The sequence below is a fragment of the Trichoderma evansii genome (genome assembly GCF_050947405.1).
Source record: "Trichoderma evansii strain SZMC 28006 chromosome Unknown GGI43scaffold_3, whole genome shotgun sequence".
Lineage (NCBI taxonomy): Eukaryota > Fungi > Ascomycota > Sordariomycetes > Hypocreales > Hypocreaceae > Trichoderma > Trichoderma evansii.
In genome coordinates, this window is record NW_028145203.1 from 1,741,924 (window position 1) to 1,754,362 (window position 12,439).

The 12,439-nt window shown below is 52.5% G+C and overlaps 3 protein-coding genes across 3 annotated transcripts; 2 read left to right on the plus strand and 1 right to left on the minus strand.

Moving 5' to 3' along the window:
• Positions 1-604: 604 nt before the first annotated feature.
• GGI43DRAFT_396651 (uncharacterized protein) lies at positions 605-1,817 on the plus strand. The gene is made up of 2 exons (XM_083205000.1): positions 605-1,221; positions 1,372-1,817. The coding sequence occupies exons 1-2, from the start codon at positions 780-782 to the stop codon at positions 1,377-1,379; spliced, it is 450 nt and encodes a 149-aa protein (XP_083064276.1). The 5' UTR covers positions 605-779; the 3' UTR covers positions 1,380-1,817.
• A 455-nt stretch (positions 1,818-2,272) lies between these two features.
• Positions 2,273-2,984, minus strand: GGI43DRAFT_252869 (uncharacterized protein). The gene is made up of 2 exons (XM_083200849.1): positions 2,733-2,984; positions 2,273-2,662 (listed from the first exon to the last, which is right to left on the minus strand). Exons 1-2 carry the CDS (start codon positions 2,816-2,818, stop codon positions 2,335-2,337), a joined length of 414 nt encoding a protein of 137 aa, XP_083064277.1. The 5' UTR covers positions 2,819-2,984; the 3' UTR covers positions 2,273-2,334.
• A 6,128-nt stretch (positions 2,985-9,112) lies between these two features.
• On the plus strand, positions 9,113-11,685 carry GGI43DRAFT_252986 (transcription factor). Its single transcript, XM_083200852.1, has 3 exons — positions 9,113-10,065; positions 10,136-10,268; positions 10,335-11,685. The coding sequence occupies exons 1-3, from the start codon at positions 9,429-9,431 to the stop codon at positions 11,638-11,640; spliced, it is 2,076 nt and encodes a 691-aa protein (XP_083064278.1). The 5' UTR covers positions 9,113-9,428; the 3' UTR covers positions 11,641-11,685.
• Positions 11,686-12,439: the final 754 nt, after the last annotated feature.

Here is a 12,439-nt window from a genome sequence, read left to right on the forward strand (position 1 = left end):
TCAACATGAGTAGGTAACCATCCCGCAAAAGCGTGCATAACGGGGAGCGCCCAGCTGCTCCGGAGTCGGTACCCTTCTCTCCTGCTGGCTGACGGAAGTACTTGCTCGCATCCGGACGCCAAAAGAGACGGGAAGCCTAATGTAGGATCTACCAAACGAGAGCGACAACCTCCACCGAAATTGACACCGACACACAAGGTGGAGAGAGAGAAGTTCAGCCATGATACCATGCGTCATGTCGGATAGAGACCATCCCAGCATGCCAAGGGATATATGTTGCTTGTGTCATTTTGACCAATTTGATATAACAGATCATAGAAGTCGAAAGTACCTTAGTGATGCTATATCTCTCTCTAGGTACTATACGTATACTTCGTACTCCATGGCGGTTTAAAAAAAAAAAATGGAGGGCTGGAAGTGGCTGGTGGTCTTGAAACTGCTCAGGAGGGCACCCTTGTCCAGTTGGAGTCCCCACGCGAAGCATATTGATTGGATAAATGTTAGACATACATAGCCGCTGTGCATCATGCAAGTGCTTGCAAGCTAGCATGGCCACCCCTCCCCCTCTTCTTCTGGGTTGTATCATGCTAAACAAAGCTTCAAGCTAGGAGCAAGGCTGCAGGGACTCTGCCGCCATCTCAACCTCGAGCTTGAGTCTATGAAAGGAGAAATGAAGGACCATTCGGCTTCAACCTATGGTAGGATTTCAACGAGGGCACTTTTGCGCACTGCTGAAATTATTCGGATGAGCTGGTGAAACGCCCAGTCACTCATCCTTTATGGAAAGAGAGCGATTTGATGATCTGATTGGGGAGGCCAAAAACTGGTGGCGCAGAAACGTGACTTTCAGGCCCGAGTCGCGACGCGGGCTTCGAATTTTTGCCGGAGCTTGTATGACAGATAGATTGTCGACGCCTTGGGGCCTCAAATCATCGAATTGTTATGCAAAGTACGACCGGCCCGCGTGGTGTGCGGGTTCGGTGGCACAGGTGCTCAGAGTGTTACTCTGCGGAGGGCAATTTTCACTCGTATCTGTGCGAGTGCTTCTAAAACCATGGCATCGACGCTTGGATCACGAAAACGTCATTGCCGGAAGTCTATCAAAATACGCTGGTCTGAATTCTAGATGGAAGAGCAGAGAGGCTGATGATATCGCACAATGTATACTGCTGGTCCAGAACCCTTTCCACAATAAGCCCAGAGAGTGCTTCGATCTGTACTGTGAGTATCTTTCAAAGTATTCAATGCGGCTTCATATTATAGTAATCTTTAAGTGCCACCACGCGTCAATTAACCCATTGAGTTTGAACCTAGCACTTTGGGTGATTCCTGGAAGAGTGATTACATCTTCTAACCAGAAGTCAAAAGCAGACGGTTGACCCGTTTTCGAGACTTTGGCCAACAACCCGCAGTGAAGCAAGGCTGGGGAATGAGATGCTTCGGCCAGGGTTGTTGTATAGCCATATGCCAGATCAACTCATGCTTCATACTGCAGCATGTCATGCATAATGAGTCTCAAGCGGCGTGCACAATGTGCAGCGTATCAGTAGCTAGCAGAGCAGAGTGCCCACCCCTTGGCTCACATGAGACGAGAGCCGAGAAGGAAGCAGCAGCAGCCGCTGTCATTTGATGACATTAGCAAAACACTGCTAGACGTGCATTCATAACCCATTCGCGGCTCCCGTACGAAGTACATGAGTGATGATTGGGTGCGTATTCGTGCTATCGCTACAGTAGTATGTACGTCGTCGAGGGAGGACTGCTAAAGCCTGTGTTTTGTTTGCTTATACAAGACTGTCCCCCCGAGTGACAACTCCCTGCCCTGGTTAGGCACTAATTGCGATCATAACAAACGAAGTACAAGTAGCAGCATACTTTTGCTTACCGCACTTGTATCATAGCAGTCCGCTCCATTGATTCGTACAATTTACTACTTCCGACCGCCGGAGAAGGCCGTTTTATTTCGACCCACGCTCAAGGGACAACAACCATCCATCTTTTTCGCCTTTGGTGTGATGCGTGATGGTGGTTCCGAAGTAAGACAAAAAAAGATCAAGATCATGACCAAAAATATACTAACTTCCGGGACCGAGTTGGTCGTGTGGCTGGCCATGTGTCCTTTGTTGAAACGTGCTGGCGAGATGATACAGCCAGTGGGGAGCGGCCAGCTGTCAAGCCTCCCCAGATGCAAGACACCACAACCACTCTAGTTGGCTGAGTCTCTTGTTCCCCGCCCCTGCAAGGTTTTCCCGGCGAGATACGAAGACCGCCCACGATGTAAATTCTCAATTAGGGAGGATTTCAAACGCTGTCTGAGCTGGGTCTCACCCATTCTCATACTAGCCATATGTTTCGTCGTAAACCGAGTTTTCTTTCTTGTAATCCGTACGCTGAGGGAGAATATCGCACAAAAAAAAACGAGAGCAGGTCAAAGAGAAGGCGAGAGAGAGGAGCTTGCCAATCCATACCCCCCTCCCCCTCATCCTCCACTCCCTTCTCTTTCACTTCCCCTAAGCTCAGGCCATGCCTCGATAATGGATGGCTGGTAAGAAGTACCGGTACGGGGCAAGTGACCTTCGTACAGTGCGAGATGCGTATCTTCCCACTTATTTTAGCCATGGTACTTTGTAATATTGAGAGATTGCAGATGTGTTGTGATGGACTTTTGCTACCACTTAGCGGCTCTAAAGCAAGTATTTAAATGAGAAGAAGAAGAGAGGAAGAGTACTCACACATGAGTAGAAGATGCTTCCATCAATAAATGGTAGCATGAACCACATATATGATTGATATACAAATGGTGCCGCCCTGTATACATTGTACATACATACGCGAAGGCCAAAAAAATCCCCCCAATTTTTACATGCTAATACGGGAGCGGATGTCGGGACATGGTCCATGAGTCAAGAGATGGCGTGGGTATAATCGATCCCTCATAGAGGTTAGCATAGATATGAAGCTGAGCATCCGTACACAGCATGGCGAACGCCTTTTGTTGTGGGCATATTGTGCTGGTGACTCCAGCCGTGAAGAATTCCTCAGCGTCGTTGGTGGCAAACATCGTCAACAGGCTTTGTCTACCGAGGGTGCATAACGTATTCATGCAAGATATGTGCAAGACACTCTTGGTAGACATAGCCGTGTCAAAGGCATGCATGTTATGGTTATGCAAGTTACGGACTCTTGCACACGCCGTGGTAAGCGTGCATCAGGCAAGATGAGCGGCGCTTTAGTCCCCGACGGAATCTTGCATTCGGTCGGCAGCACCCCACTCCTTTCTGCAGTGGCACCACATCCCCCAAAGCCGGCATGTCGCGGATATCAGATCCTCGCTCGCCATATCAAGGCCTGCGCAAACATGAGCAGAGCATCACGGGAAATGCTTGGTATGGCTGCTGCTAGATACGAGCGAGAACCGAGGCGCAGGAGGAGCGAATAGCCGCCTCCCATATACAGCCGTGTTCCGCGGCAGCATGCAATGCGGAATGAACTTCTCCGGGATCGCAACGGTTAGCAGGGAAGACCTTGCAATCGCACTTGCGCTTACACTTGCGCCTCTCCACACATGCCAGGTCCTTGGTGATCTCAAAACGCCCGCCTGGTTGGTTTATCTTCCAACTGTGGAGTCGCCAGGCTGTATGCACGTACTACTCGTACGGAAGGCTGTATAAACCAAAGATGGGATTTGAAGCATTATGGGCCTGGCAGCTTTGTTGTATAGCCATCAAGGCGCAAAATCTAACCATGGCATTTATGTTTCCAATGAAGAGACGTTTGAGTGAACTGGGCGACGCAACCGAGTACTCTGTGCAGCAGTAGGGGCCGCAATTGACCAAAATTTCTCCGATGAACAGGAGGGTTGGCTTGAGTTTATGATGGAAAGAGTGTGGCTGCTAAAGCTGGCTCTGGAGCCATGATCACCATAGTCGTATCAGGAAATGATGCAGATAGCGTTCGGCCCATCTGTAGCCAAGTCAACGCTAGGCCCAGGCGAAGGCGTAGATCCAAGAATTGCATGTGACGTTGGGATTGACAATCTTCTTTCACGCTTTTTCCTATTTTGCTTTTGGCTATTCGTAGGTGCGCAAACGAGTCTCGGTAAGCGCTGCATAGGCATGTGCGGGAGCTAATGAGACTTTCTTTCGGTGTCATTAGTATTGATACAGTTAGGGCGAGGCCGATGCTGTTGGTTGCAAACTAAATCTCTATGGGCGAATGTCTCACCACACATGGCGCGGGACCATTGTATAAGCCTAGGATTAGTAAAGGGCCTATGGTCGCCCGTCGAAGGCAAAATTTGCAGCAAATACTACTTCGCAATAGCTGCGGGCTAGCCAGCCGGGGCCGAGGGCCCAGAGCCCATACTACCACAACGCCTTGGATCATGGCCTGGCCAACAAGCTCAATGGCTTGCAAGTGCTATATCGAGCCACAGGCGCGAGAGTGGCCTTGCAGAGGCGGGTTCGGGTTCACGGCGAGCCCATGAAGGAGTGCCTGCCCCGATATGCATGATCCTGGAAGCTTTGCCATGCGCGCCTTGGCCGATGCAGAAAGGATGCATCGTGGAACTCTGTTCCTGATGCGAATGTGCGTCGTTCCCCATCGTGCGTGCGTGCATCGTGCGCCGCGGCTCTGGGTGCATGTCGGCGCCATGCCATGCCAGATCGCCTTAATCGACCACCTTTGCAAATCCCATGCCGTCGCCAAAAGTCCGTGGAGACAAAGGCAATTGTGCCTGTGGCCTGTACTATTTCATGTGGTAATATCTCCGCTTCTACTTTCGGCGGGTTTCGGTCGAGACGCTGCCTACCCTGGATTTCCGCGGCACTTTTGGCGAGGCGGGTGAACGATGGAGCATCAGAGCGGGTGAGAAGATGAAGAAGAGATACCATCGCGAGAATGAGCTAGCATGGGCAGCTATTCTCGACGAACCCAGGTTTGCCTACTGCGCCGGCTCTGCCTGCCTTGGGTCGCTGCAAAACGTCGATCGGAAGCGGGGTGGCCAAAGACCCAGGCAAGATAGAAGGTAGCCACTTATCGATAATACTGAATCAAGGTACTCCATACGAGGCACCACCAAGGTGCTCAACCTTTGGGGCAGCATCCATCGACAAACAGAATGGGGCATCTACAGGTACGACGTCTAGTAACTTCAAGCCGCAACGGCGCATTCCGGTGCCTCGCAATTGACAGCGCCACGTCCCTGTCAAGCCCAACAGATCGTTCCTCATTGCGTGTACGGCGCAACTCACTGGACGATTTACCTCGAGCTGCATCATAGGCGCACCTCGCTCCAGACCATACTAAAGCACTCCGCAAAGTACGAGTACCTGCAGAGGCTGTGCGCCGGGCTAGCAACCCGAGCCGTAGCTGCTTCAGCCCGCGACACTAATAACGCCTGATTTTTCCCTCAACTTCTTTTTGACTTTGTCCATGCCAATTAGCTTTGTCATCTCTACCCAGTTTGCTCCCTTCGGCTCAGGTGCTATCACCTTTAGGAGCGTTCCGTGTACCCGAGTTGATAGCGCATGTGCAAGCGATCGCGTGAATAATTGCAACGGTAGAGGTGGAATACGAAGGCTGAGTGCGGGCTAGTATTAGTCAGTATGCTAGCCAGAGTTAGCGGATAACTCAACCTTCATACTTTCAGGAACCGGCCGAGGAACAATGTATGGAAACGCTACCAGAACTTGGGTATCACGCACGTGTTTGTGCAGCTGCTGCTTTAGTACCTTTTATTAACGCAGAGCTATTCGACTTAGTGCTCCAACAGAGTTTTGCGGCATATCGATGCAGCTGCTGAGTATACAAAGCAGCCATCTACAAGACCAACCTGAAGCATTAATTTGGCCTGTCCGCCAGTCATAGCATAACATTGTGCTGATCAGCGGAGAATGGCCTTTAGATTGGTATCTGCGCCACCACAAGGTTAAAAATATGGCGCTCTTCCGAGCAGGCCTGCAGCCGGCTATATGCTCAGGATAAAGCTGGGATTCTGACTCCCTCGAAGCTTGCTGATACAGCTAGTAGGGCTACGTGATATGTGCTTGAGCAATGCTGCTAAACAGCCTGGATTCCGCCAATGTTGCGAGGACCAAGGTGGAGAAGAGCGCCGGAGTGAGAATCGACTAAGCAGATGGCTTGTAGTATCGTGACGGAAGCAAGAAAGAGTGTAATGGACTTGTCTCGGCAACGCCTGAGCAGGGCAAAGTAAAGGGTTTGCTGACGGCGGCCCAGCCACTGGCATTGTCGCTCCGTTGACAAAAACAGTCGGACCAGTTGAAAACGCTTTGTCGGCCGACGAGTAAGCCACTACTAGACTAGCATGGGCAGGAAAGCAAAAGAGCCAATGGCTGAACTTGTGTCGGTATCGCACACTGGTGGCCAACTTTTGCCATGGATCTTCGGTGCCGACGTACTTGCACGGCGCACTGCTCGTGCTTGTAAATCTCAAGGGGGAGCATCAAGACGCTAAAAGCTCTTTCGCGAGATCATGTTGCTTGTAGCAATCCCGCTAGGACATGATGCCAAGGCAGGGACGGGAAGCTCATGGATATTAAGCCCCCCTCCTCTCAGGCTTCCCAACAGAGAGAAGCGCTTGTTCCTCCCCCAAGAGCTTCAAGTACATCATACTCCGGAGAGAGTAGCAGTACGGAGCATCGTAGCATTAGCCTGCGCTCTCGCTAAGTCATCGCAAGGTGGCTAGCGCATTCTCCATTGCCCGGCCCCCCAACCCAGAATCGTCTTATCTAGGCAAGATCTCTGATGCGATTGTCTAATCGTATCAACCCTAGTCTCATGTAGCACCGTGCTCCGTATCCGCAGCAAGAGTGAGAGAGCTCTCAGGCCGATAGCACAGGGTCCATGTCCGGGCATACAGGTGCAAGTAGCCTCGAGCCTGGTCTCCGTAGTAAGAAGCGGTCCATGGTCCAAGGATGTCAGGCCACGCCCAATGCCTAGCAGGGGACAGAGACAACGCGTACCCGCGACCAGAGACAGACGGAGGGAGCGCGAGAGAGCGGTGGACGAGAGTCAAAAAGGGCACAGCAAAGCAAAGCTCTGTTGACGGCAGAGAAGGGCAGCGCCGGCCAAGCAAGCGCCGTCAGCACTCTGGGATTTGTGGCCGGAAGCCCCGTCTGCCCGTTGTCCGTCCGTCCCCTGTCGACAAGTATGGGTGGGCCACAACTCTTGCTGCTAACGACCATCGTCCATCACCACCTCACCTTGACCCCATCGACGAATCCTGGTGCTACGCTGATCCACCCACGCCGCGCTGGCACACCCCTCCGACCCTTGTCGAGACCCAGGCCCTGCGTTGGACGCCCAGCTCCACCCCAAATCGCAGGTCTGCACGTACAGGTACGAGTGCGAGCACCAAGTACCGTGCTCTCTTTTGCTGCGGGACTCACTCGGGAGACAGCTCCTGCAAGCTTGCTAGCAGTGCGCGCCCAACTGTGGAGCTGGCGCCGTGGCGGGAGAGACTTGCAGATGCTGGCAGGAAGAAGGTTCGTCGATTGCTGCAGCGTTTGGGCCTCCACGGGCGAAGGATGGCAAGATATCGCCCCTAGCCAGCAGGCCGCTGACGGGACAGAGGGCGAAGAGAGAGGACGACGAGAGGGAAAAGAGGTCGGTGAGGAGGCGCGCGAGAGGGGGGAGCTGAACGGTGCTAGAGAAAAGACAGCGGCTAGGCCGGGCCAAGCGCTAGAAGGCCGTACTGTACTTTTTTTTCCTGCTGCTCCAAGCACCAGTTGATGGCAGAGCGCCTTGCCTCAGCGCCACAGGCTGCTTGTACAGCGGGCAACTCAGCGGCAAGTGCCCTGGCGAGAGCCCAGGCCAGCGAGGGCCAGTGGAACAGAACGGCGTCGGTACGGCGATGGGGACGCCAATCGCACCCGACTGTGTACCTTGCTTGGCTCGACGACTTCCTCCAAGCTGTGCGCAAACCCACTCCAGGCCTACCAATCCACAGTCTGGCCTAACCGCGAAGGGTGCTTGGCTTGCGCAGACCCCCTAGCTACCTCAATCGCACCTGTATACGCGCCCAAGGGGCCCAGCGCCTGGTCGCTCGTACCGCCTGGCCGTACTGTACCTGGGGCGGCGCCGCCACTGTCTGCGCACTGTCCCGGCCGCTGGAAAGTACCGTCACCTCGCGCCCACTGCCCACTGTAACCAACTGGCAGCGGCCTCAGTTCCCCACCCGAACCTTGACTCTACCGCTATTCCCTGGCCTGGCCTGGCCCCGTTGGTCTGCCTCCCCTCAACCGCCAAAAACAAAACCGTCCCCAGCCTGGCCTGGCGACAGTCTTTTCGATTCTCTTCCTCTTGTCTTCACGACTCCACCGACCTCCTCAATTTTTTCTTGTCTTCTTCCCTTGTGGTTCAGCTTCCGAGACTGAGAGGCGAGGACGAAGGTAAGTCGAGCATTGATTGAGTCCTTGACGTTTGTGCCTTGCCCTGTTGGCGGCGTCTTATTCCCCACCGTCATCAGCCGACTGCGAAGAGAAAAAAAAAGAGACATTGCCGGATAAGCTAAGCTGGCCAGCCTCTACATCTCGCTCTCTTTTCTCTTCCTCATCCGCACAACCTTCCTCGACCGCCTTTCTCTTTTCCATCTTTTCTTCTTCTTGTCTTTTTTCAAATTTCTTTTTTTTCATGCCCCAGCATCGTTCCGTCTCTTCTTCTCTCTTATCCGGCATTCAACGCAGCTAATCGCTCTGCATTGCAGTAGTGGGTGACTTTGACAAGGAAGCGAACAAACGCCTGCAGTTGTTTGCACACAGCTGTGGTCCATCTTAAAGCCTTCCTCCACCTCTCAAAACCGACCTTCTACTTCTCACTTCGACACAGTCCTCATTCGCTGCTGGCATTCTGCTACTTGCGGCGTCTGTTGCACCGCCCTCATCACCGACTTTTTCATATTGCCTCAGCTGCGCTTTGGAAGTCTTTGCTGCAGCGTTTTTGGGGCAGACCATCTCGCATGTTACGATTGAGACGAAACGACTGATTTTGATGCCTTGTTACGACTAAAAACGCTTCTATTACGAGTATCTCTTAACTGTTTCGCAAAGAAGAAAAAAGTTTCGCCTCGTCGTTGTCATCGTTTTCCCAAGCGTTTGATCACCGCTAGATTTGTCGAGCCTGCTGGACAACCTTGGACCTCCTTCATCTCCCCAATTGCCTTGTCTTTCCGATTGACTTTGGACTCTTTCATTGCGAGCGTTCTTCGTTGAGTGGTTAGCGTCGATTTCCATCGTTTTTTTCATCCTCCTACCTTTCCAGACGAGGCTCTGCTCTTGTCTGCCTCATCCTCTGCTCTTACAAATAAGGAAAACACCGGAAAGCTGGATTTGCCACACAGCCAAGTGCAGACCCGAGGGCCTTCTGACCTCCCATACTTGGGCTTTCACGCTGCTTCCCGCCCATCGTTTATGAGCAGCGACAGATTGCCGTCTCTTCCGCCGCTGCCATACCAGGCAGATTCTTCAAGCACCTCTTCACCGCGAGTTGGTTCCATTGCCTCGTCAATTAGCTCTCATACCGGGTCTCTGTCGTCGTATACCTCTGTTTCATCGTCAAACGGCCCCAAGACCCCGTCTCCAACGCTGCCCGCCCAAGCCATCACGGGGCCGGCCACTACCATCGTCAGTTACGACGCGATGAACCAGAGTGCCGACATGTACTACGCAGGGCACATGTCAGCTGGGCAGCCGCCCCCTCCTCAGACCGTTACTTCTGGTCTAACGCACTATTCACACCAACCTCAGTTGCTTCCTCCTGGGCCTTCACCTTACTCAAACCAGGCTCCCTACAACCAGTATGGCTACAATGGCATGACATCCCCTACAGCTGCACCTCCGTCAGTATCAAATCCCATGGGCAACCAGTCAACTGTTCTGCCTTCTATTCCCGGCGTGGCTGGCCAAGCTCAGTACGTCGGATTCGATACTACGGGACAGCAACCTCCCCCAGGCATGAAGCCCCGTGTCACTGCTACACTGTGGGAGGATGAGGGCAGTCTTTGCTTCCAGGTTGAGGCTCGAGGCATCTGTGTTGCTAGGCGAGAAGGTATTGCAACCCCTGATATGTTTACATCCCTTCTAATATAAGATGTGGTTGCTAACTTGATTTGCTGCAGATAACCACATGATTAATGGAACAAAGCTACTTAATGTCGCTGGAATGACTCGTGGCCGTCGAGATGGCATCTTGAAGAGCGAAAAGGTTCGCCATGTTGTCAAGATCGGCCCCATGCACTTGAAGGGCGTTTGGTATGTTTATCCCCCTTCTCATTGGAGAAAGGAAAGTAAGTTGGCCTCTAACTAATATACAAACAGGATCCCGTATGAACGAGCATTGGACTTTGCAAACAAGGAGAAGATTACGGAAATGTTGTATCCGCTCTTTGTTCACAACATTGGTGCTCTCCTCTATCATCCTAGCGCCAACCCCGCAAGGACAAGCCAAGTCATGACCGCCGCTGACCGACAAAGACGTGAGAGCGTTCCCATGCGAAACCCAGCTCCTCCTGGCCTGCCATCAATCGGACAACACCACCCATTGGCTCTACCCGGCCCTCAGCAGTCATTGCCTTCACAGTCAGCCACCAGCAGGCCTCCTCTTGATCGGGCAGTGACCTTCCCCACGCCACCTACCAGTGCTTCTAGCGTGATGGGAAGCATGGCCACTTCAGAGGGTTTCAACTGGTCGAACCAGGGCATGAACGGATCACAAGGTGCTAATTCCATGATGGACGGCGGCCTTAACGGCGCGCGCTCAATGCCCAATACTCCTGCTGCAACTCCTCCGGGTTCCATCCAGAGCATGCAATCTTACCCCTCTGCTGCTCAAGGCTATGACAGCCAGCGTCAAATGTACAACGCGCCGTCGGCCCAGCATTCGCCTTACCAGAACTCAGCGAACCCGCCGCCAGACCGCTTGTACAGCCAACCTGGCTCGTATGCGAAGAGCGAGATGGGCCCCCCTGCAAGCCGACCGCCTGCGGCCATCTCCAGCGAGCAGCCCGATAACAAGGGACCTAATGAGCAGCAAAACCAGAATCATCCTGAGGAGGAGGGTGAGCATGAGGCTGAGTATACCCACGACAGTGCTTCATATGATCACGCTCGTGCTCCGTACAACTATAGCAACGGAGCTGGCGTAGCATCTATGAGCAACGATGCAAACATGCCGTCCGATATGGCCAACTCCCAGAGCCATCCTCCTGCCTCAGGGCGAGCGACACCCAGAACCGCGGCGCCCCCTCAACCCTACTACCAACATCACACTGGTTACAACTCCCCGCAACGGGTTCAGCAGTCAACCAGCAACTTGTACAATGTGATGTCAAATGACCGGGCACCAACGAACGGTGCCCCAGGCAACGATGTATATGCACAGCCCACCGACATGCCCAGCTCCATGTCAAACGGTTATGCTACCCAGCCCCCGGTAATGAATGGCTCGGGTGCAGGCATGAAGAGGGGACGGGACGACGATGATGACATCGTGCGGCCTGCAAGCGATGAGATGGGAATGGATCTTAAGCGACGAAAGACTATGCTGGAGACTACAGTATCCGCACCTACGTACGACGCTATGAGCCGACCTGCTTCGGCTATCGCAGCTCCCCGCCGGCGATAGAACCAAACTACGTAATCTGAACTTTTTGCCTTGACGAGTTTCATGTTCCACTGAGTTCCATGTTCTCGAGGTATTGCAGCATCTTAAGGTCAACCACGGTGGGGGGAAACAGCGGCGGCGTCATGAAATAGTTTTTTCTTACTTTGCAGCGATTTGTGGCACCATTTTTTCTTGGCCATTTTTCTTTCCTCCAATGGGGGTGTAACGACATTCCTTGCCGTGTACTTTTTTTTGATTTTTTTTATGATTCTTTGCACCCGCAGACGATTCATGGGCTTTCGCACCATGTCAAAGACGCGATGATGAATTCACGACTAGCCATCGATTCTATGTTATCTACGATGCCCCTGTCACGGATGTACATGGCTGATGAGTGACGGCTCTTTTTTATGCATGGAGGAATTTAATTGCACAAAAAGAAGGCGGCACGCGGTTGTCGGCTTACTCGTTCTCTCTCATTGTCCTCCGCGTGACTCTTAAGGCGGAGTGCACGCGGACGGAGAAAATTAGAGGATTTACCTGTAATGATCTTCAGGCGAGATACAGTCAATCTTGGGTGGCTTTTCCCCCCATGATATTTTAGCCTCAGCTTTTGTCTTTGATTTTCTTTTGCTTTTGTTGGCCTACTTGTCCTTTTTTTTTTTTTTTTTTTTTATTTGTTTTCTTTTCCTTCTTCTCTTGCTGCTTTCTTAGCTTTGAGGATTGTTTGTTCGCGAAAGACGTGCGGATTTTGCTTTTGGAAATGAGAGAAGACGTCGGGGCAAGTCCTGATAATGACCTTATGACCTACCCTTGCTTT